This window comes from Terrapene carolina, unplaced genomic scaffold (assembly GCF_002925995.2).
Source record: "Terrapene carolina triunguis isolate 2854851 unplaced genomic scaffold, T_m_triunguis-2.0 Scaffold88, whole genome shotgun sequence".
NCBI classification, from domain to species: domain Eukaryota; kingdom Metazoa; phylum Chordata; order Testudines; family Emydidae; genus Terrapene; species Terrapene triunguis.
The window spans coordinates 23622415-23647833 of record NW_020664439.1 but is presented as its reverse complement, the minus strand read 5'-3'; the positions used below and the strand labels follow the sequence as shown (position 1 = coordinate 23647833).

At 40.9% G+C, this 25419-nt stretch overlaps 1 protein-coding gene across 1 annotated transcript in view; it reads right to left on the bottom strand.

The window, feature by feature from the left end:
• Positions 1 to 213: 213 nt before the first annotated feature.
• Positions 214 to 25419, bottom strand: part of TSC22D2 (TSC22 domain family member 2) — a 38321-nt gene continuing 13115 nt past the window's right edge. Inside the window, exons 2-3 of the mRNA XM_024209027.2 lie at positions 3030 to 3081; positions 214 to 1818 (exon numbers count right to left, since the gene is read on the bottom strand). Of these exons, the coding sequence (XP_024064795.1) occupies positions 1558 to 1818; positions 3030 to 3081 (313 nt within the window). The 3' untranslated portion in view covers positions 214 to 1557. The remainder of the gene's footprint in view (positions 1819 to 3029; positions 3082 to 25419) is intronic.

Here is a 25419-nt window from a genome sequence, read left to right as displayed (position 1 = left end):
CTATTACTAGTTATTGCTCACTAACAACAAGGCGTAACTTCAATTATGTTACGAAAAACCGTTATTCAATCTAAGATTACATTTTGAACACATCTACAGTCAAAGAGTTCAACAAAACTGCAGTTTAATTTCAGAAAATGTGTTAAAATATATATATTTATACATCAATTTCTGACACACTATGTGTTAGTATACACAAATGATGGTCTCTCTTGAAACTATTTATGAAATGTACATTTTTTTAATTTAAATACTCAATATACACTGCACTTAATCTGCATGTTGCATTTATTAAATACATTAAAATCTGCAATGTAACAAAACGTTTTCTCATACGAAATTCAAAACACCATTTTAAATGAACAAAAGATGGCTCACTTCATTTTTTTAAACAACTAGTGCATAGTACACTAGCGCAGCTCCACCAACACCAGCTGTTCGTTCTTTTTTTATTTGACATTGTTCACAGACTATTACATATTACAATAAGAGTGCTGGATAAAAACATGAGGTACGAAAGTGGTTCAAAGATTATAGGTCATGCAGATCATGCTAGACAGCAAAGAAAATTGTGAATGAGAAAAACACTAAATAAAAATACATAAAGAATGTGCATTATAAAATAAAAAAACTCAATTACACAGCTTTGCTTCTTTGGTTACAAAGTAGGTTGAACAATTTCACAGCTTTTTATTCCCACCCCAAAAAAAAAAAAAAAAAATCATACGAAATGTCAAAAAGCAGAGGAATCATGGCAATTTCTCTCTATTAGAAAGTAGAAACAGAAATGAGCAAAGTTTTCTTCATCAAAATAGCCCATCAATTATTTATTATATCACAATAACTGGTGACTACCTGTACAGATGCACTATGGTCTTCATACTTACACTCTATACAAAATGTACATTCAAGCTGGGTCTTGACTACCGTCAATAAATACCAAAGGTAAATTGCCATTAGTGTTAGAAATATGCCAGGATTCTTTTGTTCAATTATTGCCTAAACATTTTATCTATTAAACGCAATCCCGTCTATCAATTTTTACTGATACTTACATTTATTAAAAAAAATTAAAAAAAAAGTTCTGTGACATTGTTCATGTACATTATGAAAATAGCAGCCCTGTAATAAATAAAACAAATAAATGAAACTAATATAGGCAAATGTTACTTATACTGAAAGAACAGTGGCTCTTAAGATGAATTGTTACTTCTTACATGAGATAGCAAGGCTCAAAGTAATCCATGGGTAATGGAAACCTTGGAGAGCCATCAAAGCTCTTAAAGACCCCACTCATGCGCACCAAATAAATGCATACGCTTTGCATTAACTCCTTCTACCATTTCCCTTGTGCACTGATGACATAACTGGACACCAACTGCGCTGTATGACATCTCAAAGTGAGGGAAAGCTCTTGTAGAATGATTGTCTAATACTGAAAAGGCCAAAACACACAACTGAAGCATGGCTACTTGCTTTCATATAAAGTGGAAAGAACACCAGTGGCACACAAGGACAGATTGCTTTCAGTTTTTTCTTAATGAGGAAAGAAAAGCTTTACGCTGAGGAAACATTCGGCTGCTGTGGAGGTTGCGTTGGCTGAGGAGGCTGTGCTATCACTGTTTGCAGTTGTGAAGTGCTACTAGGATTGGCCTGTTGAGTTGAGAGTTGGGATAACTGATCATTGTTTGAAAGAGATTTTAACAGTGCATTTTCTCGTTCAAGTAAAGAGTTTCTTTCGATTAATTCTTTTATTTGTTCCTTCAGGACTTCCACTTCTTCTCTGACTGCGTACATCAAATGGCTTTTCACCAGATCCTGTGAACAGTAAGTCAGTAGTTACACAAACGGAAACAGCAGAGTTTACAATACAACTCCATCCTGCTCGGTCTTAAAATGTTACTATGATTTCACTTATTCCGTTAAAGTTCATCTGGTGCCCAGTAACACTTTAAAAAAAAAAAAAAAAAATCACATGAACAAGTTAATGTTTAAGAGCAAATAATCTAGCACCTGAGGAAGTTGCTGCAAAATGTCTCCAATCTGAAAGGCCCTAAAATACTGCATGCTAAATGGCTTCTACTGCACAATGGAGTAGGCATAGGCACTTCCATTTGCATTAAAACTAAGATCTTTTCTACTCCACAGGAATTACGAAAGTTTTACAGTAATCTGAATATAAATGGAGCTTTTTGAATGGCCTTCTAGTTACATATGTATTTTAATGCTAAAAAACACTTCATAATAAAAACAGGCAGCAGGCTGTGTTCTAGGTTTTGGCCTCATGAAAGGCATATATTAACTGCACAGAATATAGCTTTTTGCAACTAGCATCTTGTAGACTGTTTTCAACTTGAAAGTCTGAACATGAATACTATAAATACACATGCATTTAGTTTTGCAGGATGGCATGTACTGGGGAGCCAAGTAGTCCAGTGATGAGACAACTGGCCTTATTTCTAGGAATACGTACAAGGGGGACAATGTGATTAGAAGATAACTGAAAAGTGGTGTTCTGGGAGCAGATGATGGGATCCTGCTGCGCAGCATACAAGAACCAGAAAGAAACTCAGACTGGGAGGAGGTGGCAGAGTTGGATTTTAATTTTGTTTAATTAAATATTAAGTAACCAAATAATTTTTTTTTTTAAAAAGTGTGCTATATCTTCTGTGTCTTACATGTAATCCATGTTTTTATGTTAAATCCTTTCAAAATGTTTAAAAACTCTTGTGTACCAACACCAAGGGTAGGAAGCTCTTTGGACATAACGTAAAACTAATCCTGATCTGTTCCATAATCTAGGAAAATCCACTCTCCATATGATGGAATGGAAGAATCAGACCTAATTGAGGGGAGGGGAACAGACATTACATCTGCAATTCTGGCTAATGATACTCAATTTTATTCTAGGAATCTGCATTATCCGGAAGATAGCATGTTTGAATAAAAATGAACATAGCTCGAAAGATTTCATCTAATTCATTAACTGCTTGTCCTATTCAAAATAGGAATCTTTGTTTTCTACTTACCATTGCCTGTTCTATTTTGTTGTCAATGGCTACAACACTTGCACCAGACGCACTGTAAAAAAAAAAAAAAAAAATTCAGCGGATATTAGATTACTCTTACTTGACTAAACATTGAACCCATTTGTACATACAAATCTTGCAAGTAATAGATTGTTAAAGGTCTGTCTTATGACACATGTGCCTTTGCTGAGAGACTAACTCTTAAGAGGCTTTAAGAATTCCATAACACATTACATCCTCTGTGGAAGTTCTCCTTAACTGTCTGGAACAATTAGAGCTCTGAAATATATATTGCCACTCCCCATTCAAGCTTCTTCAGTTTACCAACTACAGTAATGGCTATGTTAACTGGCCCTGTACCAACCTGAAAGCTCTATAAACTGGCATTTCTAATCTTCATAGAAAGTCCAGTTTATAGTCCGGTTGGCACGGGGCCGGCAGACTCTCTACCTGGCTCTGCGTAGCTCCCCGGAAGCAGTGACATGTCCCTGCTGCTCCTAGGCAGAGGAATAGCCACATGGGGTTTGGAGTGCGGGACAGGGTGCGGGCGGGGGCTTGGGAGGGGCTTTGGAGTGCCGGATCTGGGCGGTGCTTACCTCGGGCAGTTCCCCGCAAGCAGCAACCTGTCCCTGCTGTTCCTAGGCAGAGGCGTGGCTAGGCTGCTCTGCATGCTGCCTCCACCTGCAGGTGCTGCCCCCGCAGCTCCCGCTGACCGTGGTTCTCAGCCAATGGTAGCTGTGGAGCCAGTGCTTGGGGTGGGGCAGGGGCAGTGTGCAGAGTTGCCTAGCCGCACCTCCGCCTGGGAACAGCAGGGACAGGTCACTGCTTGCGGGGAGCCGCCTGAGGTGAGTGCCCCCTGGATCTGGCACCTCGAAACCCCTCCCGTGCCCAACCCCCTACCCCCTCCTGCACCCAAACTCCTTCCCAGAGCCTGCGCCCCACATACCCTCCCATGCCCAAACTCCCTCCCTCTTAGTTAACTGGAATTTTTCATTTACCGGCATTCCCCATACCCCCTCTCTCCCTCCCCCATATGCCAGATAAAGTTTTTACTGTATAAAACATAACCCCCGTAATCCATGCCTTTGGACATCTAAAATTACCAGCCATTATATACCTTAATCTAGTTCAGTTACTGTTTAATTTCCCTTCCTCATTATCCACACTCTCACTTAGAGAAACAAAAGGTTATGTAATATATTAGCAAATATGCAAACTTGCTACATCACACGCCAATATGAAATGTTTTCACACACACACACACACACACACACACACCCCCAACAACCTTGTAGTAGTATTTGTCCTCAGCATTTACTTACTAATTAGCTGCCAGTAGAGGAGCTATATAATCAGGAGCGTTCCTTTGGCTTTGCAGTAGTGCGCCAGTAATCAATGAGAGCATTTAAAAAAAAAAAAAAAGGTACACAAAATTCTGGAATCCCACAACTGTGTTCATTTGCTCCCAGGAAACTCTGGATGCCCCATCCAATAAGGTAACTAGAATCCTATTGTAGGCCATTAAATTAGTCCCATTTAGGTGCTTACTGGTATGGGACATGTTTCTCCAGTGCCAAGTGCTAATGCAGAGTGTTTTAGCAAATCAGGTTTCAGACCATCAGCACAAGATGGCAAAATGCCTCAATGCATTTTAGGAATAGAGTTTTGCAGACTTTTAAGATGACAATTTCAGACAGTCTAATTAAAAAAACAACCCATTTTAATACGAATTAAACAACAAAATTGTTTCCGTGTCTTGCTAACTTTCAAGCTTCCCCGAGTTACAAGGGTACTGTAGATGTCCTTCCTCAAAATGGTCACCAAAGCTAGCTTCCTTTTTCTTCTAGCATTACGATTCAGATATATATCCCTATTCTGTAACTAGCTAAGATAGTTTAACATGTTAGCCTACCACAAAAATCAATTTTAAAAAAATGACAGCCCTTCAAGTATCATCATTAATCTCAAATCAACTAGTACACATCCAAAGTGCAACTTCTTAAGGAGAGGAAAACCATAACCAATAAACTTATTTTAAAAGGTGGGGTTTTTGGGGGTGGGGGGAAGGAAGGAAGAAGTAGAAAGTAAACAGTTTATTTTTGTGTTTTACTTTCACAGAGGTAACAGTTTGTAGCATGATTATATGCATTTTGAACATAATATTAAGTGTAATTCTAAACAGTAAGAATGAAATCTTCATTTTGGATTTGAAGTTTAAACAGTCCTGTAGTATTAATCTGTTTCAGTAAAACAGCTTTAACTATCAGGGTGCAGGGTCTGCCTGTGTAGTCATTGCAGAATTGGGACCCTTGAAAATAGAATTTAACCTTAACAGCCAGGACTATGACTGAACCAGTATGCTGTGCGGTAAAGTACAGTACCACATCTCTGAAGCAACTATCTTGAAATGAAAACCTCAGTTTTCATTTAAAAATGAGATTAAGCTGCTAGATGTTATGGCTGAGAAGAAACTCCCCAAACGTGAACTGAGTACAAGTGACAAGGATGACTAGAGAACCACCTTTTCTGTCCTCACATTGACTTCTTCTATTAGTATTTAATATATTAATTTTGGAGAATATCTCTGGGCAGTCTACCATTTAGAATGAGTAGATCTGCCTGCTTTTTTAATTACATCAATATTCTGGTTAGAAGATTCTGTGAATGAAGGTTTGCTAAACCCACGTGAAGTACACTGAACTCACTTGAGCAACACAGATAAATGTCATTTCATTGCCTAAAGTTTTTAAAAGTGACAAATCAGATTAGCAAAGAGTTTATTTTAGAGGGGAGTGTGGAGGACAGAAGAATGTCAGGGTTAGAAGATTACAGAAAACACAACAAACTTTAGATAGGACTCCAGCACCAAGTGTAATGGTTCAAGCATAGCAATATTTCTTTTGTCCATTTAAAAAAGTTATAAAGCTGTCCTAGAGGCTAACAGAATTCTGATTAAAATATATATCAAGTCTCTAAGTTGTAAATGAAAGATTTATTTATTTTAAAAGACAGGTAGATTCTTTACAACTGAAGACACTTGATCCAGCTCTTACTGAATCCAATATGAAAATTCCCACTGGACTGCAACAGAAATCAAGATTGGCCCCCCAGTGCTTTATGGCCATCTGACAACCTACAACGGCTTTCCCTATATTTCCAGTCTCCCTTGTTGCCACCCTTCAAAATGGCAAGGATTCCAGTCTGAGTCAGTTAGCTGGGACTCCATTCTTCCCTCTAAAAAGCCACAGCAAGACAGGCACATATATACATTTAGTTCCCTCTCATTTTTAGTCAGTTACTAGAAAAAGAGGAAAAACCCCATTGAACTGAGAATCCCTTAGAGGCTGGGAGTTACAGCTATTCTAACAGCCATCTGTGATGCTGTTAAAAGCACAACAAGCCAGAAGTGAACCACATTACAGAAAAGAGGAATTTTTAAAAAAGGTAACTGGAGTTTGCTTATTTTTCTAATGTCAATTTACAAGGAGAATTATAATGCAACACTCCTCCCCCCCTTAAGTTATTCTTAGGCTATGTCTACACTACGTGCCTTTTAGTGACACAGCTGTGCTGCTACAGCTATGCCGCTAAAAGGTGCACAGTGTAGCTGCTCTTTGATGGCAGGAGAGAGCTGTGCTGCTGAGTTCGCCACGCTGACCAAACAGGAAATGAAATTCAAAAGTTCCCGGGGCTTTTCCTGTGAACCTGGCTAGTGCATGGGAGTTCAAAGTGCTGTCCCAAGTGGTGACAATGGAGCACTCTGGGATAGCTCCCGGAGGCCAATACCATCGATTTGCGTCTGCACTACCCCAAATTTAACCCAGCAAGGTCGATTTTAGCGCTACTCCCCTCGTCGGCAAGTGGAGTAGCCTCTGGGAGCTATCCCAGAATGCTTCCTTGTGACCGCTCTGGACAACACTCAACTCCGATGCACTTGCCAGGTAGGTAGTAAAAGCCCCGGGAACTTCTGAATTTCATTTCCTGTTTGGCCACTGTGGCGAACTCATCAGCACGGGTGACCATCAGGACAGTCCACCATCACAGGCGACCATGCAGAATCCAAAGGCACAAAATGAGCTCAAACTAGCTACAGGAATAAAGGGAAACAAGACGACTTTTTATCAATACATTAGAAGCAAGAGGAAGACCAAGGATAGGGTAGGCCCACTGCTCAGTGAGGAGGGAGAAACAGTAACAGGAAACGGCAGAGATGCTTAATGACTTTTGTTTTGGTCTTCACCGGGAAGTCTGAAGGAATGCCTAACATAGTGAATGCTAATGGGAAGGGGGTGGGTTTGGAAGATAACATAAAAAAAACAAGTTAAAAATCACTTTGAAATGTTAGATGCCTGCAAGTCACCAGGGCCTGATGAAATGCATCCTAGAATACTCAAGGAGCTAATAGAGGAGGTATCTGAGCCTCTAGCTATTATCTTTAGAAAATCATGGGAGATGGGAGAGATTCCAGAAGAATGGAAAAGGGCAAATATAGTGCCCATCTATAAAAAGGGAAATAAAAACAACCCAGAAAACTACAGACCAGTTAGTTTAACTTTTGTGCCAGGGAAGATAATGGAGCAAGTAATTAAGGAAATCATCTGCAAACACTTGGAAGGTAGTAAGGTGATAGGGAATAGCCAGCTTGGATTTGTAAAGAACAAATCATGTCAGACCAATCCGATAGCTTTCTTTGATAGGATAACGAGTCTTGTGCATAAGGGAAAAGCGGTGGATGTGGTATACCTAGACTTTAGTAAGGCATTTGATACGGTCTCGCATGATATTCTTATCGATAAACTAAGCAAATACAACTTAGATGGGGCTACTATAAGGTGGGTGCATAACTGGCTGGATAACCATACTCAGAGAGTAGTTATTAATGGTTCCCAATCCTGCTGGAAAGGTATAACAAGTGGGGTTCCGCAGGGGTCTGTTTTGGGACCGGCTCTGTTCAATATCTTCATCAACGACTTAGATATTGGCATAGAAAGTATGCTTATTAAGTTTGCAGATTATACCAAACTGGGAGGGATTGCAACTGCTTTGGAGGATAGGGTCATAATTCAAAATGATCTGGACAAATTGGAGAAATGGTCTGAGGTAAAACAGGATGAAGTTTAACAAAGACAAATGCAAAGTGCTCCACTTAGGAAAGAACAATCAGTTTCACACATACAGAATGGGAAGAGACTATCTAGAAAGGAGTACGGCAGAAAAGGATCTAGGGGTTATAGTGGACCACAAGCTAAATACGAGTCAACAGTGTGATGCTGTTGCAAAAAAAGCAAACATGATTCTGGGATGCATTAACAGGTGTGTTGTGAGCAAGAAACGAGAAGTCATTCTTCCGCTCTACTGTGCGCTGGTTAGGCCTCAACTGGAGTATTGTGTCCAGTTCTGGGCACCGCATTTCAAGAAAGATGTGGAGAAATTGGAGAGGGTCCAGAGAAGAGCAACAAGAGTGATTAAAGGTCTTGAGAACATGACCTATGAAGGAAGGCTGAAAGAATTCGGTTTGTTTAGTTTGGAAAAGAGAAGACTGAGAGGGGACATGATATCAGTTTTCAGATATCTAAAAGGGTGTCATAAGGAGGAGGGAGAAAACTTGTTCACCTTAGCCTCTAAGAATAGAACAAGCAGCAATGGGCTTAAACTGCAGCAAGGGAGTTAGGAACTTTTTCCTAATGTCCAACCTAACTGTCAGGGTGGTAAAACACTGGAATAAATTGCCTAGGGAGGTTGTAGAATCTCCATCTCTGGAGATATTTAAGAGTAGGTTAGATAAAAGTCTATCAGGGATGGTCTAGACAGGGGTCGGCAACCTGCGGCACGTGTACCAAAGATGGCACGTGAGCCGATTTTTAATGGCACGCTGCTGCCTGCCGCCTGCCAGGGTCCTGGCCCCACTCAGTGCCCCCGCCCACCGCGCTCTCCTGCGGGGGCAGGAGGCAGAAGCTTGGTCCTGCCTGCCGGCAGTCAAGCTCCCCCCTCCCCCGCTCTTCCCCCAGTGTGGTGCCTTCCTGAGCCTCCTCCTCTCCTTCCCTGCACCGATCAGCTGATGGCCCTTGTGAGGGGGAGGGGGAGCGGAAGCGGAGCCGCAGCGTGCTCGCTGCTCTGGGGAGGAGGCAGAGAAGAGGTGGGGACGGACGGACGGGGCCCTGGAGAAAGGGGTGGGAAAAAAATCGGGGCATAATCCCTTCAGCCCCCTGCCGTGAGCTGCTCATGGCAGGGGGCTGGGAGCCCCCCCCCCACCCCCAACCCTCTGCCCTGACCCCTGCACCCCCCACACCCTCAGCCCTCCGCCCTGACCCTTGCACCCCCCCACACATACCCAGCCATCCCACACCCTGACTCCTGCACCCCCTCACACACCTCCAGCCTCTGTTCTGACTCCTGCACCCCATGCCCTGACTCTTGTGCCCCCTCACATCCCCACCCCCACCCTGAGCACCAAACAGGAGCTCCTGCACCCTCCCCTCACATTCCCACCCGCACCTCCGGTCTGGGGTCCCGGCTGCTGGCCCTGCTCAGCCCGCTGCCAGTCTGGGGTCCCGGCTGCCGGCTGCTGCCTGCCGCCTGCCAGGGTCCCGGCCCCACTCAGCGCCCCCGCCCACCGCGCTCTCCTGCGGGGGCAGGAGGCAGAAGCTTGGTCCTGCCTGCCGGCAATCAAGCTCTCCCCTCCCCCGCTCAGCCTGCTGCCGAACTAAGTGAACGGAACCCCAGGCTGGCAGCAGGCTGAGTGGGCCAGCGGTGTAAGGTCAGCATTTTAATTTACTTAAGCTTCTTAAATATTTTGAAAACCTTGTTTACTTTACATACAATAGTTTAGTTATATAATATAGACTTACAGAGAGACCCCTTCTAAAAAACGTTAAAATGTATTACCAGCACGCGAAACCTTAAGTTAAAGTGAATAAGTGAAGACTCGGCACACCACTTCTGAAAGGTTGCCGACCCCTGGTCTAGCCAGTATTTGGTCCTGCCATGAGGGCAGGGGACTGGACTCAATGACCTCTCGAGATCCCTTCCAGTCCTAGAATCTATGAAGTTTCCAAGCTTTAAGTAGACACAAGACTGTATGTGCTTGCGCAAACATTGCACAAATTGTAGTTGTACCTCTGCCCAATCTATTAATCCAAATACTATTTAGATTTTTTTTCCCTGGGAAGAGTTCACACTTAAATGCCTTAGTAACCACAAACCCTATCCACATTACTATGCATCACTGATACGTTTAGAAAAATCCTAGTTTCATTGCTGCAATTATTTGTTTTCTCTGTTTTAAAAAGCATGGGGTTAGATGGAAGTATGACACAGGTAAGTTAATATGCAGCATAAAATATCAACAAGCTTCTACAATATTGTCAAAAGGTACCCTCTGGTGGATAAACTAGTACTATACCCAATGCATGCTATGCTTTTATTTGGAAAGGAAAGTCACAGAACTAGCATCTTTGAGAGCATGATGACGACCAGCAAGTGTTATCTGTAGTAGAGTTCTTTAAGTGCACGTTTACAGTTAATGAAATAGCATATCTTACTAGAGATTAAATAGTTTAAAGATATTGTTCAAATGAATAAGAAGTTGAAGTAAAGAAGATAAGTAAGAAAGTGTCCCAAAAAAAAAGCGCAGGCGTTGAGAGAATGGAATTGGAGTGGATAGTTAAAGGCATTCTACCTTCAGCAGCATCCTGAAAGATGTTTAGGTATCCATTATAATCTCAGAGACTTCCTGCTTATTTAAATTTAACCTTGTCAAAGTGGATTAAATCATCACCATAATGAAAGTACCAATTAATCATAAATGAACTGTGATATTTTTAGAAACATTCCACACTTGTTACCCTCTGGATTGAAATTTTGTTTATGATGATTATTGTTCTCAGTAAAAAGTGATACTCTGGGAAAGTTTGTTAGCAATCAGTAGTTTGAAGTTTGGACATAAAAATGGTTTATGGTTTAATAAATTCAGTTTTATGTTCATAAAGTAGTGTTTAGTTTTAAAAGGTTACATAATGCTCAATAAAGTACACATACTAAGCCAAGTTGAAAGTTATGAATTGCTTCACTTCCATGAATTTAAATCTCAGCCATATTGCTAGGTATCAATTTTCTTTCACATTTAAATAAGGTTGCAAATCTCAATGATTTGATGAAGTAAACCAACTTCAAGCTTCACTTTTTAAAGTAAGTTACAGAAGACATGCCCTACATAAGAGGTATTGATTAGCTGTAAAGTCTATTTCCTCAGGAACTACATGACTACTGCAAGTTAGTGGCCAAGGGGAAAAAATCCCCGCCACATGGATTTAAGTATTTTCTTACCCCTTTCTTGGTATTTCTTGTGAAATAACGTCTGTGAAATTGAGAATAATGTTCACATGTCTTGCGGCTTGTTAACCCTCCCACCACTACCACAGCTTTGCCTGTCCCTAGAAGATGGAAATCTTGCTCTTTGTGGAAGAGGAGATCAGAAAAGCTGCTCTGAGGTTAGTAGGGAATATTGTTGGATTTACTGTAATGGAGGGTTCCTTTAGAACCGGTGTCAAGGTGCCAGCAGCTCTCCAGAGGAAGGTGGAGACCTGTCACCAAAACAGTGTAGATAAACAACTCTCTGACCTCACCCAAACACACAGTGCATTTAGGCAACTGTGCAACATTGGGTGACATGGAGGGATCTTAACGATTATTTTTTTTTTAAGTTATTCAGCTCTTCTGAAGTCAAATCACTGTTTTGATTACAGTTTACAGGAGTAGCTAGGCCTATCTGCGTGAAGTTACCACTTTCCTTTGGGATCCACAATAGATTCTAGGTCTGATCCTGAACTTAAGGTCTTGTATACACAGAAAATTGACCGGCATAGCCACAGTGGAATAATTATTCCACTATAGCTATGGCGATCAGTTTCCCCATGAAGACAAATCCTTGGTCACTAAGGACACTTCTGTGGTGCCATTTAATCATAGAAATCAAGATAAGTTTCTATTGGGGTAACACTCCACAACAACAGTAGACCCAATACCAAAAAGTTATGGTTTTGGAGGAGTAGCATACTTAAATTATCTTAATAGCTAAACTAACAAGATGTACTGATAGCTCACTAGGAAATAGTAAGTTTTAGTTAGAGCTATTGAAAATCAACTATGTTTATGTTTTGGGAACCTTCTGGTAAACAACATAAGAGGAAGGATGATCCAGTGGTTAGGGTATTAGCCTGGGATTAAGAGAGACCGGTTCAATTCCCTGTTCTGCAATAGACTTCCAGTGTAACCTAGGGCAAGTCACTTAGAGGCAGATTTTGAGAAGAATTTAGCACCCGGTAATTCCATTGAGAATAAGTGAATGCAAATCTGGCCGTTAGTCTCTTTGGGCAACAAAATGGCAGATGAAATTCAATGTTGATAAATGCAAAGTAATGCACACTGGAAAAAACAATCCCAACTATACATATAAAACGAGGGGGTCTAAATTAGCAGTTACCACTTAAGAAAGATCTTGAGTCACTGTGGATAGTTCTCTGAAAACATCCAGTCAATGTGCAACGGCAGTCAAAGAAGCGAACAGAATTGTTAGGAATCATTAAGAAAGGGATAGATAAGACAGAAAATATATTGCCTCTATATAAATCCATGGTACGCCCACATCTTGAATACTGCGTGTCGATGTGGTTGCCCCATCTCAAAAAAAATACATTGGAATTAGAAAAGATTCAGAAAAAGGACAACAAAAATGACTAGGGGTATGGAACGGCTTCAGTATGAGAAGACTGGGACTTTTCAACTTGGAAAAGACAACTAAGGGGGAGGATATGATTGAGGTCTATAAAATTATGACTGGTATGGAAAAAGTAAATAAGGAAGTGTTATTTACTCCTTCTCATAACACGAACTAGGGGTCACCAAATGAAATTAATAGGCAGCAGGTTTAAAAACAAACAAAAGGAAGTATTTCTTCACACAACGCACAGTCAACCTGTGGAACTCCTGGCCAGAGGATGTTGTGAAGGCCAAGTCTATAACAGGGTTCAAAAAAGAATTAGATAAATTCATGGCGTATAGGTCCATCAATGGCTATTAGCCAGGATGGGCAAGGATGGTGTCTCTAACCTCTGTTTGCCAGAGGCTGTGAATGAGTGACAGGGAATGGATCACTTGATGATTACTTATTCTATTCATTCCCTCTGGGACACCTGGCATTGGCCATTGTTGGAAGACAGGATTGTGGGCTAGATGGACCTTTGGTGTGACCCAGTACGGCCATTATGTTCTTAGATTCACAAAGAAACTTGGGCATAGTAATGCTGAGCATCACCATGCCGAACTTTTAGGTGCCTAGAAAATTATTGGAATTCACAAAGCCAGAATTAGGTACCTAAGCTCCCTATGCTATAAATGGGGAGAGAGGGGCACCTCAGAATGGGATTCACGAGACCAGTCCTTGCCTAAGCTAGCCAACGGAAGATGCTAAACTGAGGCCTGTGTGCTAAGCCCTGTCTCTCGCTCTCAGAGATACAGTAGAACCTCGGAGTTATGAACACCTCGGGAATGGAGATTGTTCGTATCGCTGAACAAAACGTTATTTTTTTCAAAGGTTTACAACTGAACATTGACTTAATACAGCTTTGAAACTTTACTAAAAAAAGTGCAGAAGAAAAATGTGGCTTAGTAGTTTATGTTTAACACAGTACCATACTGTATTTGCTCAAAATCCCCCCCCCGTCTCTTCTGCTGCCTGATTGCGTACTTCTGGTTCTAAATGAGGTGTGCGGTTGACTGGTCAGTTCGTAACTCTGAGGTTCTATTTTAAGTGGTTAAATGTGGGCTGCAGGGAGGTACCTCTCTCTGTTTGGGATTCTCAGGTGCAAACCTCTTCTGGCATAGGCACCGAAGCTGTTTTAGCAAGAAGCTGGTGGGAGGTGAGCAGTGGCTTTATGACTAAGTAGAGTCTGATTCTGGGATTTAGGCTTCTAAAGTGGCAGTTAGAGGGCTTAAGACATTTTGTGAATCTAGCCCTTTGTGCCTCACTTTCCCATCTGTGAAATGGGGATAACAGTACTTCATCTCAGAGGAGTTGTTAGGATAAATACTTTAAGCTTTGGAGGTGTGCAAATAGAAGAAGGCATATAAGTACCCGAGAGTCCTGTGGCACCTTCTAGACTAACAGATGTATTGGAGCATAAGCTTTCGTGGGTTTGTCAGTTTACATGCGTCTGACGAAGTGGGTATTCACCCACGAAAGCTTATGCTCCAATACATCTGTTAGTCTATAAGGTGCCACAGGACTCTTTGTTGCTTTTTACAGATCCAGACTAACACGGCTACCCCTCTGATACATAAGTACCTGAGACAGCTTAAACAAAAAAAATCCCTAGATTTGTTCTAAGATCATTTACAATATGTCAGGCTCACTTTCCCCAATAGGCAACTGCTATTTAGGATGCAGATGCTCTCCTTTCTATTACACCAGAGGGGAAGCCTTGTTACAGGAAGTGGGGGCAACCCGCTCAACAGGAAGATACAGGAGTCTTTTCTTCCATTTCCCCACCTCTTTCACATAGTCATAGCTAGTTCACATAAAGCACTTTGAAAATGCTGATTTTCAAAGCACCATACTAGCAATTATCACAATAGTCAGGGGAGAGTAGGGTGACCAGACAGCAAGTGTGAAAAATCAGGACAGGAGGTGGGGGTAATAAGAGCCTATATAAGAAAAAGACCCAAAAATTGGGACTGTCCCTATAAAATCAGGACATCTGGTCACCCTATGGGAGAGATTTCTTCTCTTCATTTTATAGATGGGGAAGCTGAGAAAGAGGTTGAGACTTGGCCCCCAAAAGGGAGACCACACTGCAAATCAACAGCAGAGCTCAGATTTAACACCAAGTTCCTGACTCCCATTGTAATGCTCAAATTACCAGACCGGTATATTGTTTCTAAGTATAAGACCCAGTTAGAATCAAAATGAATATCTGCTGCTCCAATCACTACATTAACATCAAGTGAAAGTATGGAATATTTGCATCCAATTATTTATCTGTTTTATGGTATTGCCCAAGAGCCACTTGTGCTAGATGCTGTACAACCGTGAACAAAGATTGTAAGCTCTTTGTGGGAGGGACAATCAAAGTATAGGACAGGACAACGGGGAATACAGGCAGAAACGGAGAGCACAAAATAACAGTGACATGATATTGATCAGCACACCAGCTGCCTACCAGTTGCCAAGTTTGTTTTTTAAATAGATATCATGGCAAAAGAGAATTTAAGAAAGGACCTGAAGGAGGAGAACGAGATATTCAGCCACAAGAGTAATAGTCTACACATTCTTTAAAGGCTTATAAACTATTTTAGAAGGACCCCCAAAATGTGGTTTTATGTTGCGCTAGAGTTGTATGCAAAAGAAAAGTGTGGGTTATTTGTGGCCTACAGTCTATTTTAAGGCTTACTGAATTATTTTTTGCACTCTCTAGGAGCTAACTCTCTCTCCGTTTTAGTGAAGCATTTAATTTGAAGAAGTCACATCATATCCCCCTACTGTGCACTACATGTGTGGGGCAAGAATGTCATTGTGTGTATTTTACATGAGAGAAGAAACCACATCTCAGGCAGTAGTTTATTTAACTCAGCAGTCACCAGGCTGCTTTGTTGTAAGAACAAGCTATTCCCAGGTAGATTTCTTGGAATTGCTACAGAATCCTCACGTAACTTCAATTCCAAGACAGTTAAACCCTAGTTTGAAAAGAATCCCCCAATTATTGATAATGACAAGAGGGATGTGGAGAAGGGGATATACTATTTTCTGGTCCTCCCCGCAATGTGTCTGATTCTCCCAGTCCCATAAGGGAAGTTTGTCCTTTTCCTAGATGTCATCTGGTAGTCAAGAGTCTCAGAGTGGAATACATAGTTTGTTTAGATTAATCCCTCACAGGAGGCATGTATCAGTCCACTAGATTTACAGAGAAAGGGGTGAAGAGAGACATTCAGAGACATTACATGGGATGAAGTTTGGGAGCTCTTTGTCGGTATAAACAAATCCTAACCTGTTTTATTTGTACTGTGATGCTTTGACACATGAAAATTTGACAGAAATTCATGATGGAAACACTGCCAGTCTCTCTCTCCCCAATGCCTTTCCTCCATCTACGGTCCAGCAAAGCTCAGGACACATATAGACTGGTTTTGACACTATCCCTGCTCTCCTCCCTCTAGGATTTTAGGACCAGTTCCTGGCCCATCCTAAGTCTCCTTTGTTCTGCTTTGACTGCACAAAGGAAGGTGAGGATGCACATGGGAACCTGGCTAGTTTTCAGCCAGGGTAGCAACAATGTAAACAATAACTGTTTCAGAGCAATAAATCCAGCTAGGATCTTATGACTATCACCATTAATACTTAAAGAAAAGCCACCATCCAAGTCAGAGGCATTTGTTCCCCTTTACGTCTTTTAAATAATCTTGTGTTATTAAAGAGGAAAAACTCATGGGGCCAGTAGTGCACCTAGCAACACCTGTTTGAATGGTAAGCAGGAAAAACAACATTTGTAGACTTCCCCAGGGAAGCCTCAATAATGACTCATTGCTTTCAAGCAACCAAGTACAAAAAAAAGTCACTTATAGCCTCCTGCCATGCAAGGTTAGGTTGTGATGAAAGTCTAGGTTTCTTCTAATCTTTTATTTTAATCTCTTTGCATTTGAATATCACCTCACTATATTTTGTTAGCTCTTGCAGCAATTTATGTTCAGCTTTATTGACTCAATATTCCCAAAAGATGGTTAGCTACAGGAGAATATAAATCCTATTAATTGGGGGGGGGGGGGAGGAGTTGTAAGGCAAGATTAAACAATGTTCTGACAACACTGAAGAAATTCTCACATTAAAGAAAGAGTTAAGAAAGCCACAGGTAGCTCCCTATCATGACTAGACCAAGGTTGCAAAATTGATTTCTTCTTTCACAAATTAAGTTTCTTAAAAGGACAAGAAACATTTAATTTTTTTGTACTGTGATCAGATCATTGAAGTCTGATAAAGTCAGATATTTAGGGCTTGAATTTCCCCCGCATCAGAGTTCCACTTTATATAAGGGAGATGGGCCATCAGGGAGCTGATTATGGGTCCCTGATTCTGTGCCTGCCAGCCCCAGCGTAATTTACTTCTGGGAGAATTTTGCACCAAAAAATTAAAAATTCTGTGAATATTTTAAAATATGCAAAATTCTACATATTTTCAAAACACAATATAATCACAGTCTCATTTTGGTGATTCATTTCAAAATACCTGCCAGTGCCAGCAAGTATGTCTGTAACAATACAGACACCCCCCCCCCCCCCCCCCAAAAAAAAAGATTCAGGAATTTTTTTTTTTTTTTGGACAAACAGATTCCTTACTAGGCATACTAATACAGAACTTTTGAGTAATTCATTTCAACTACAATACAGAAATGTATTTCCTGCACCCCAAAGAAGCAGTGCAAAGGTTTGGGGGAGTCAGAGATAATGGAAGAGCTGAGGGAGCAGGAAGGAGCCTGGGAGTGAAGCTGGATGTTTGTTGGGTGTGAGTGGGAGAAGTATGGAAAAAAGTTTCTTTGGGGTTGGGGGGGGGACTGTTAGAGAGCTGGTGAGCCTCCCCCGTGCAGACCCTGGCTGATCCTGAGCCTCTCCCATTCAATCAGGCACATCTGCCCCCTCCCACATATGGCCCCGGAGCCTCCCTCCCCCCATATTGCCCTGGCTCAATGCTGTCACCCCACTAGCTCCTGAGTATGTGCCTGTGTGTCCCCTGCCTCCACTAACCCTTCTGAACCCAGTCTGACACACAGCCCCTGCTGCCCCGTGTGCCCTACTCTGCCTCCTAACCTGGCTCCACGGGCAGGCTGCTGTGATGAACACAGCAAGCTGCTAGCTGTTATTGCCTGTCAGCTGGCTGTTCTGGTGTCACAGTAGCCTCTGGTGGGTGAAAGGTGGAACTGCAGCACTTCTTGGGCAGAAAGTATTTGCTGCAGGGCAGGGGAGAGAAGGGGAATTCTGCACCAGACATGAATTCTGCTCATGCGCAGTAGTGCAGAATTCCCCCAGGAGTAATAACTTATGTCTCCAAGACAACATGCTTAAGGGACATTACACCAATCAGAATATTGGGCACGAGAGTTGTCGCCACTGGCTTCACAGAAGCGCTAAGTTCTCCGTCCACTAAGGGAATTCTTTGTTGCCCACCTAAGGTTAGAATCCAACCACTTTGCATGTTAAAACAGAACTAAAAACATGACCCTTAAAGAAAAAAAAAAAAAAAAAAACTCAGTGGAGATTCAAGCCAATAAGTTTGGAAGTTGAACTTCTGACAGGTTAGTGACTTTTTGCATTCAGGGTTGCCAAACCGCTACTGTGCATGTGCTCTTGCCATTACTTTCAGCAGTGGTATTAAAATCTAAAACCTACACACCAAGGTAACAAATAAAGATAAAATGCCTGCTACATTTCATTTTAAATTGTTTGCTTGTACTAGAAAATAGCAAAACACATAAAATCAGCGAACACATCCTTACAAAAAAAAGTTTGCACAGCTGTCTCTTCAGGACTGAAAACAGGAATTTATAAAGAAAACCATTTACATTTTCCCAGCATTAAAGTAGTAGTAACAGTATAGTTTTACCTTTTCTTGGTATAGTCATTTATGTTTCCAGGATGCAGGTTTTGAACATCCATGGTAAGACTTTGTACATTGACATTTGCAATACCCATACTACTTAGCTTAATGACTAAATATGAAATCCAAAACTAGAAGATTACAAATTTATAATCTACCAGTATTTATATATAATCTTACTCATAAGAGTGACAAATAATAAAGTAACTAAAAGCTAGAAAAAATATTTCAACTGGACTAATGGTCTGTACACAATATGTATGTGAGAGGATAACCTTTTCAGGCCCCAAAACCCTTTTTTTGATATGTTTAAATAAAGGAAGTATTTTGGACCTAAACATTGCCACTTTTTTACAAATGCAAAAAAGGGATTTGTACCTAAAAGTGTCACATTAAATAAAAATACAAAGTTACAGTAGAAGTACTGAAGTTTGAAATAAGACTATTCATGTTAATAAAATTGTGTAATGAAATAATAGTAACAGGCATTTTGGCCAATGTGATTTTAGCCCTAGAAACCACACACACACACACACACACACAGTGGCCAGACTGCACACTAGTCAACCCTAACTTCAAAGCCCTCATCAACAGGACACATGAGTTAAGTGCCATTTCAAATTTACTAGGTGATATCACAGTAGTATGTTTTCTGCTTTCTTTTAAACCATGCAGTAGTATCTTCACTGTTTCTCTGTGTGAAAACAGAGCAATGAGTGCATTGGTGTTATTCAGTGCTATGTTCTGTAGTGTACAAATGTTGCCAAGCAAACTTTAAAGAATCCAATGAAGCTTTGTGCAAGTTTTGAAGAGATTGTTTCAATAAGTCAAGTGCAAACAAGACAGAATGATGAACTGCTCATCAACATTCAACAAGTGAACACAATTTATACTCCACAGACCTGGTGAAGCAGAGATTCTGGGACAGGCCAATGCACCACAAGCCTTAAATTATATATAATTAATATCTATTAATCTTTCTTACCAGGACTTCAATCTAATGTCTACAAAACCTTAAAGTCAATTAATAATGTGAAAAAGCAAATCTGTTTGCTGCTGTTAATGAACTGGTAATATATCTTTGACAAGCCATATCCATAAAACAAAATTGAGTTTACTGCAGTTTCTCACCATGGGTTCAACAGTGACTGGATACAAAAGAGGACCAAGTACAACATCTCTTCATTTATAGGAATGAAGTTTGTTTCCCCATCAGGGTGACTTAACTTGAATTGAACAAGTGAAACAGTTACTTGGCTTGATTCATTTGTTTTTAACTGCCCATAAATAAAATCCTTACATTTTCCCCTCAATGCAAGTGCATATGTTTAAACAGGACATTTTTATAAACTTACCAAAAAAATTAGGGCCTTTAAAATGTCATTGCCAAAATCTCATCCTTTAAAAAACAAAATGAATTTTAGGTATTTGCACTAGATTTAGACATCCATATTGTTGTTTTAATACGGATGAGCTACTAGCAATTGCCCTGCATTTAAATCCTTTCAATTTAGGTAGTTTATTTCAGATATACACAGGAGAAGGAAGAGGAAAAAAACCTTGTATGATGTTTTCAATTCTGTAAAGTTTAAGAAGATTAACATCTGAGCGACTGAACTGCCTTTGGATTTCTTTGATGTACTAGTCTATCCAATAAGCATCTTGATTTCAAAGGCACTAAATGAAGAAAATGAACACATTATGTAAATGATGAGACACTGCATGGTGCAGAGCTGTTCATGCATGTATACATTCAATACTTAAGTTCGATTCACATAACTTGTTCAAACGGAATGCTTGGTAGAAAGCAGTTGAAGGATTCCTATGACACTCAAGAATCAAATGGAAAGGACAGAGAACGGACACATAGCAACTCAGACAAATATGAAGAATGTTCAGCTTTTCATACTCTTCATTTTTTTTCCTTGTTCCAGATGCTAAACAGAGTATACGTTTAAAATACATCCCTCTGGGCATAGCTTATTAAGTGTCCAAGGTGTGAATTTTGAGTTTCATTCGCTAAACTTCACGATCATGGTTCAATAGTTGAGAAACACTATCTTGTCCCAGTGGTCGAGTGCAGTATACCATGAAGGAGATGCAGATTCAGAACTAATCTTCGTTTCTCAACATATAATCGAGACTATTCTGAGTTGCTTCTGCCAGAGCATATATGATGCAACAAAAATCCATTCATTAAGTAGGTCCCATGTTATGGTGATAATAGCACACCTATATGGTGGTTTTGTATATGTACAATTTTGAATACCTATATCCAAAGATGTGCATATTTACAAAAGCTAAAGTACATTAAAACAGCATTCAAAATCCCTACTCCCCGATTCCCTCCATAGAAGTGCTACTTCACCTTAAACTCAAGGATTTTACGTGGACCTCTGAACTTTAGGCTGAAGTGTGCTGCTATATGAGAGGCCAGAAAGGGTAAGTTGAAGACTAAAGGCTTCACATCTGGTTCCCTAAATTTTATGATCAGCAAATCCAACAAACCCTCTCACATTCAGTCTTTATTTAAAAAAAAAAACAAAAAAGCCACCACACACACACACAAAAACAAAACAAAAAAAAACCAGTATCTCCACATCTTTGCATGCCACACCATTCTAATTCCAGACTTCAGGGTGACAGAAGGAATTAGATTCCACGTTTAACAGTCAGAAAGGGAAAATTGCCTCAGTTAGCAAGGGGTGTATCAGTATATAACCCTAACATTAGTATCAGATACCAAAGAACTATGTTAAGAATTTTGAAGTCACTTAACAAGCACTCAAAAATTCAGGTTGCCTGTGCAACCTTAATTTAGCCCTCTTGTGAATATGTACAACAGTCTTTAAAATCATATATTCTCCCTTCCCCTCACAAGACTCATGACTCAGTGCACAGAATGGATGGTGATCACTGAATGGGTAACTATTTAATATTTTTTTTTAATCCTCAATGACTCCAAACCTCACTTTACAGCACACCATTTAAAACCTGCACTGAATATATAATTAGCATTCTTATGGGCTTCTCTCATGCTCATCTCCATAGTATGGAAGTATTTCACTAACGTTAATGAATTTATCTTTACAAAGCCTCTATCAGGTAAAGTTGTGGGGTTTTTTTTGTTTTGTTTTTGAACAAATGGGAAGAGAGGCACAAATATTAAGGCCAAAGTTGGAAGTGTCTACTCATTCTGAATGCTCAGTTGAAGATGCCCAGGGCCTGATTGATTTTTTCAGAGTATTTTGAATTGTATATGTTCAGTGCACAGGTCCGATTGACTTCAGCTGCATTTCTGAGTGCTCAGCTCTACTGCAAATTGGACTCCAAGATTTTCAACTGAGCACCCAGAATATGAAGAAAAGAGTTAGTGGCTACTTGGGAAAAGCCTGGTTTAAGTGACTTGCCCAACATCATATAGAAGCACTGTGGGAGAGGCAGGGCTAGAATCCAATGTTCTAGAGTGGCATTCAACTGACCTAACCATGAGAAACATCCCGTCTCCTCCTGCTGTCCCCTGCCTCATTCACTACACACTTTCCATCTTCTGCAGCAAGCGAGGAAGGAGTCCTACAGGGAACAGTCTCATTCAGGACACAACCCTGATTCATCCCTGAGCACTGCCTGTCCTGTGCACTGAATGAGGCAGGGGGCCTGTGGAAAAAAAATAGTATGTGGTCATGTAACTGAAGATCATAATTCATATGCAAAATGAGAGAAAGGAGTACAGGCACCCTTAATTCTGGCATTTCCTAACTTTTGAGTGCTTGATTTGGAAGCCTTAATACCCTTTTAATGTAGATGCCATTTCCTAAGCTTTTAAAAAACTAAAAACCAAGAAGTTCCACTATGTGGAATCAGACTGATACCCCCCCCAGAGAAACCTTAAGACCCACTGCACAGAGCTCTGCCAGTTAACAGCAATAGTAAGGTGCTATCCTGTGCAGACCAACCTCTAAAGGGGAATGAGACATCCTTTGCCAGTGGATTTCAGAGTTATTTGCTAACAGCAGAGCAATGTTGGGACTCAAATCCTGGGTTCTTTCTGGAAAAGCATGCTCTCGCAGTTAGATCCTGTCACTTCATCTTCCTTAGCCTGCCCCTTCCACTAGCATGTCCCTACCAGCTGTCCCATCTGTCTCCTCATATCCTCCCCCACTGCCTATTCCAGAGACTGTTCCTGTTCCCTTGCTCCTATCCTCCCACCCCCTGCCCTAGTCCTTCTGCACATTTAAGCATGTCATGCCATTTCCTCCTCCATGCTGCCTTGGCACTAGCAGTGGGGACACAGAGTAGCCCTGCTTTCAAGTTCTAGTGCCCAGCATCACAATGGCTCCTGGCAGCCAGCTAGTCTCTCTTCTGAGGCACAGGCAGAAGAGCGAGATAGAGACTTCAGCCTCTCATATCTTCCATTCTTCCAAATGGAGCTTTTCTAAGCTAAGTGGAGCAGATGAAAACAGGAATCAGAGTACAGAGTATTTTGAGACCCTAAAAATGCTGACATAAAAGTGTCTTTTTAAAAAAAGTCACCTTAGATATGCAGCCCAAAATGTCTCCATGGTTTTGCAAAAGCCACCAAGAAGCAAGAAGGGGACTACTGTAGCAGGCCAGACATTAAGAGCATGGTACAGAACATCAGATGAGATTGGTGGGGAAAACTTGGCATTGGAACCGGGGTGGGGGCAAACAATTAAGCTGACTAAGAAAGTGAAGGGACAAGACAGAAACACTATCTAGTGACTAAAACAGATTTTTAATTAACAAGACATCCTGGCTTCTGCATTCACTATCAGTGAATATATAGTCAGAGACCCAAGTGTCAGTGACTGGAGAAAAGAAGAGTGCCCAAGTACATTTCTACAGCTCCTGAGAAGCATGACTGAATCAGAGGTTTTTAAAATCACGCTCCAAACATAAAACCAAGTCAGGGAGTTTCTCTTATGGTAGTGGGGAACCAGAGGCAGAGAGGATTTAGTAGCATGCTCTGTTGCAGTTTAGCAGCAAAATTTACTAAGGCACTGGCTAAGGTCGCTGTGTCTGAAAGCACTGTCCACACTGCACTTTCGTCAGTAAAACATTTGTTGGTTAGAGGTGCGTAAAAACACAAAACCACCATCACCACACCCCCCCCGCCCCTCGGACCAACAAGTTTTACTGACAAAAAGCACTGGTATGAACAGCGTTCGTTGGTCACAAAGCAAGTGGCCTACACTAGAGGGAAGATGCTTCTAGTCAACACCTGCTAGCTATGGTCAAGACCATGGAGCACTGAGGAAGATACCTGGAAGCTGTTCTCTCCACCTTCCCTTCTCACAATTCAATGACAGCTTTGCATAGAGTTGAAAAGTATCAGCAACATGCTTCTCTTAGAATCTTGGGGGAGGGGCGCCTTTGCTCAACCTGAGCAGAGAGAGGGTCATTGATAAGAGGTTCACACCTGTGGAAAAAAAGGTGGTTGGAAGGAAAGAAAGAGGGCCATAACTTGAATAAAAAACAAGGATGGAGGGAAACAAGGTGACAAGGAAAGCATAACATGGATCGGCTGCAATGACCAAGTGAGAGGTGAGGTAGAAACAGCACTGGACTCAAAAACAGCACCAGAGTTAATCCCGTCAATGGAGGAGACAGGCCAGCTGATCAAATTTGCTGTAAAGTATTCAGAGGTATCACTTCATAGAGTAGAAACTTGTACTACAGGTGTAGAATTCCTTGGAACAGTACTCTAAATCTTCCTGATGGGAGCAGGGGTTGGTGGAACATCAGTGTAGGTTCCCTTCAAGGGTTCTATCCATGGACTTGTCTACCCATTTAATCAGTTTTTTTTACAGACATATTAATCCCCATTAATCCCCAGCATAAAAGGTTTGTGTGTTGGTATAGCTAATTTCCATGGATTTCTTGAAATAAGCTATTCAATAGAAGCACTCCCTGTACAACTACAACCTCCATAAGGAGTTCATTGATTTAATTATATCTGTTTGTTTAGATTCTTTAGGTACCAGGAACCTATACAAACAGCTTCACCAATAAGAAGTCAATATTAGGCTGCAGAACAGCACTGAAACCTAACCCCTTTTGTAAACCAGTTGTTACAGGCAACTGCTTTGAAAACATGTTCTACTGATGCTACAATGCACTTGCCATGGAGATGGGGAATTTTACTTAGCCTTTCCCTAAATATATATGGCACAAAAAGCTCTTCTAAAGTAATTCAGAGGACGTTGTAAAAAAATTAATCTACCCTGGTATATAGCCTTTCCCTCCTGAACCTACCATACTAAAAGAGTCTACAGGATTCCACATGAGAACAGATTAAGTATTTATGCAACACCTTTCTTTAACTTAAGCAGGGAAGATATCAAATCACAATTGTATGCAAAATAAATCAACTTTTGTGCACACAAGATAAAATTGTCATTTGATTCCTACAGCAACCTAGAGGATTTACTTGGAGTATTTACTTATATATATATAAAAAAGCCCCATACATACTACAGTTCCTGGTCAGTATTGGCCAGCATGTGTCATTTATTACCCCTAGGAGTTTGGAATTTGGCCTGAAAGCTGCTCTATTAAAAGTTGTTCATCCAACAAGTATCGTGTTCTCATATTCAAACATATGCATCCTAAAAAGTCTCACACACACACACACACACGTGTTATGACAAAACCACCCTAAACTGGGAAGATATAGTAGCTTAATGTATCTATCAAGTATCAGGGGGTAGCCGTGTTAGTCTGTATCTACAA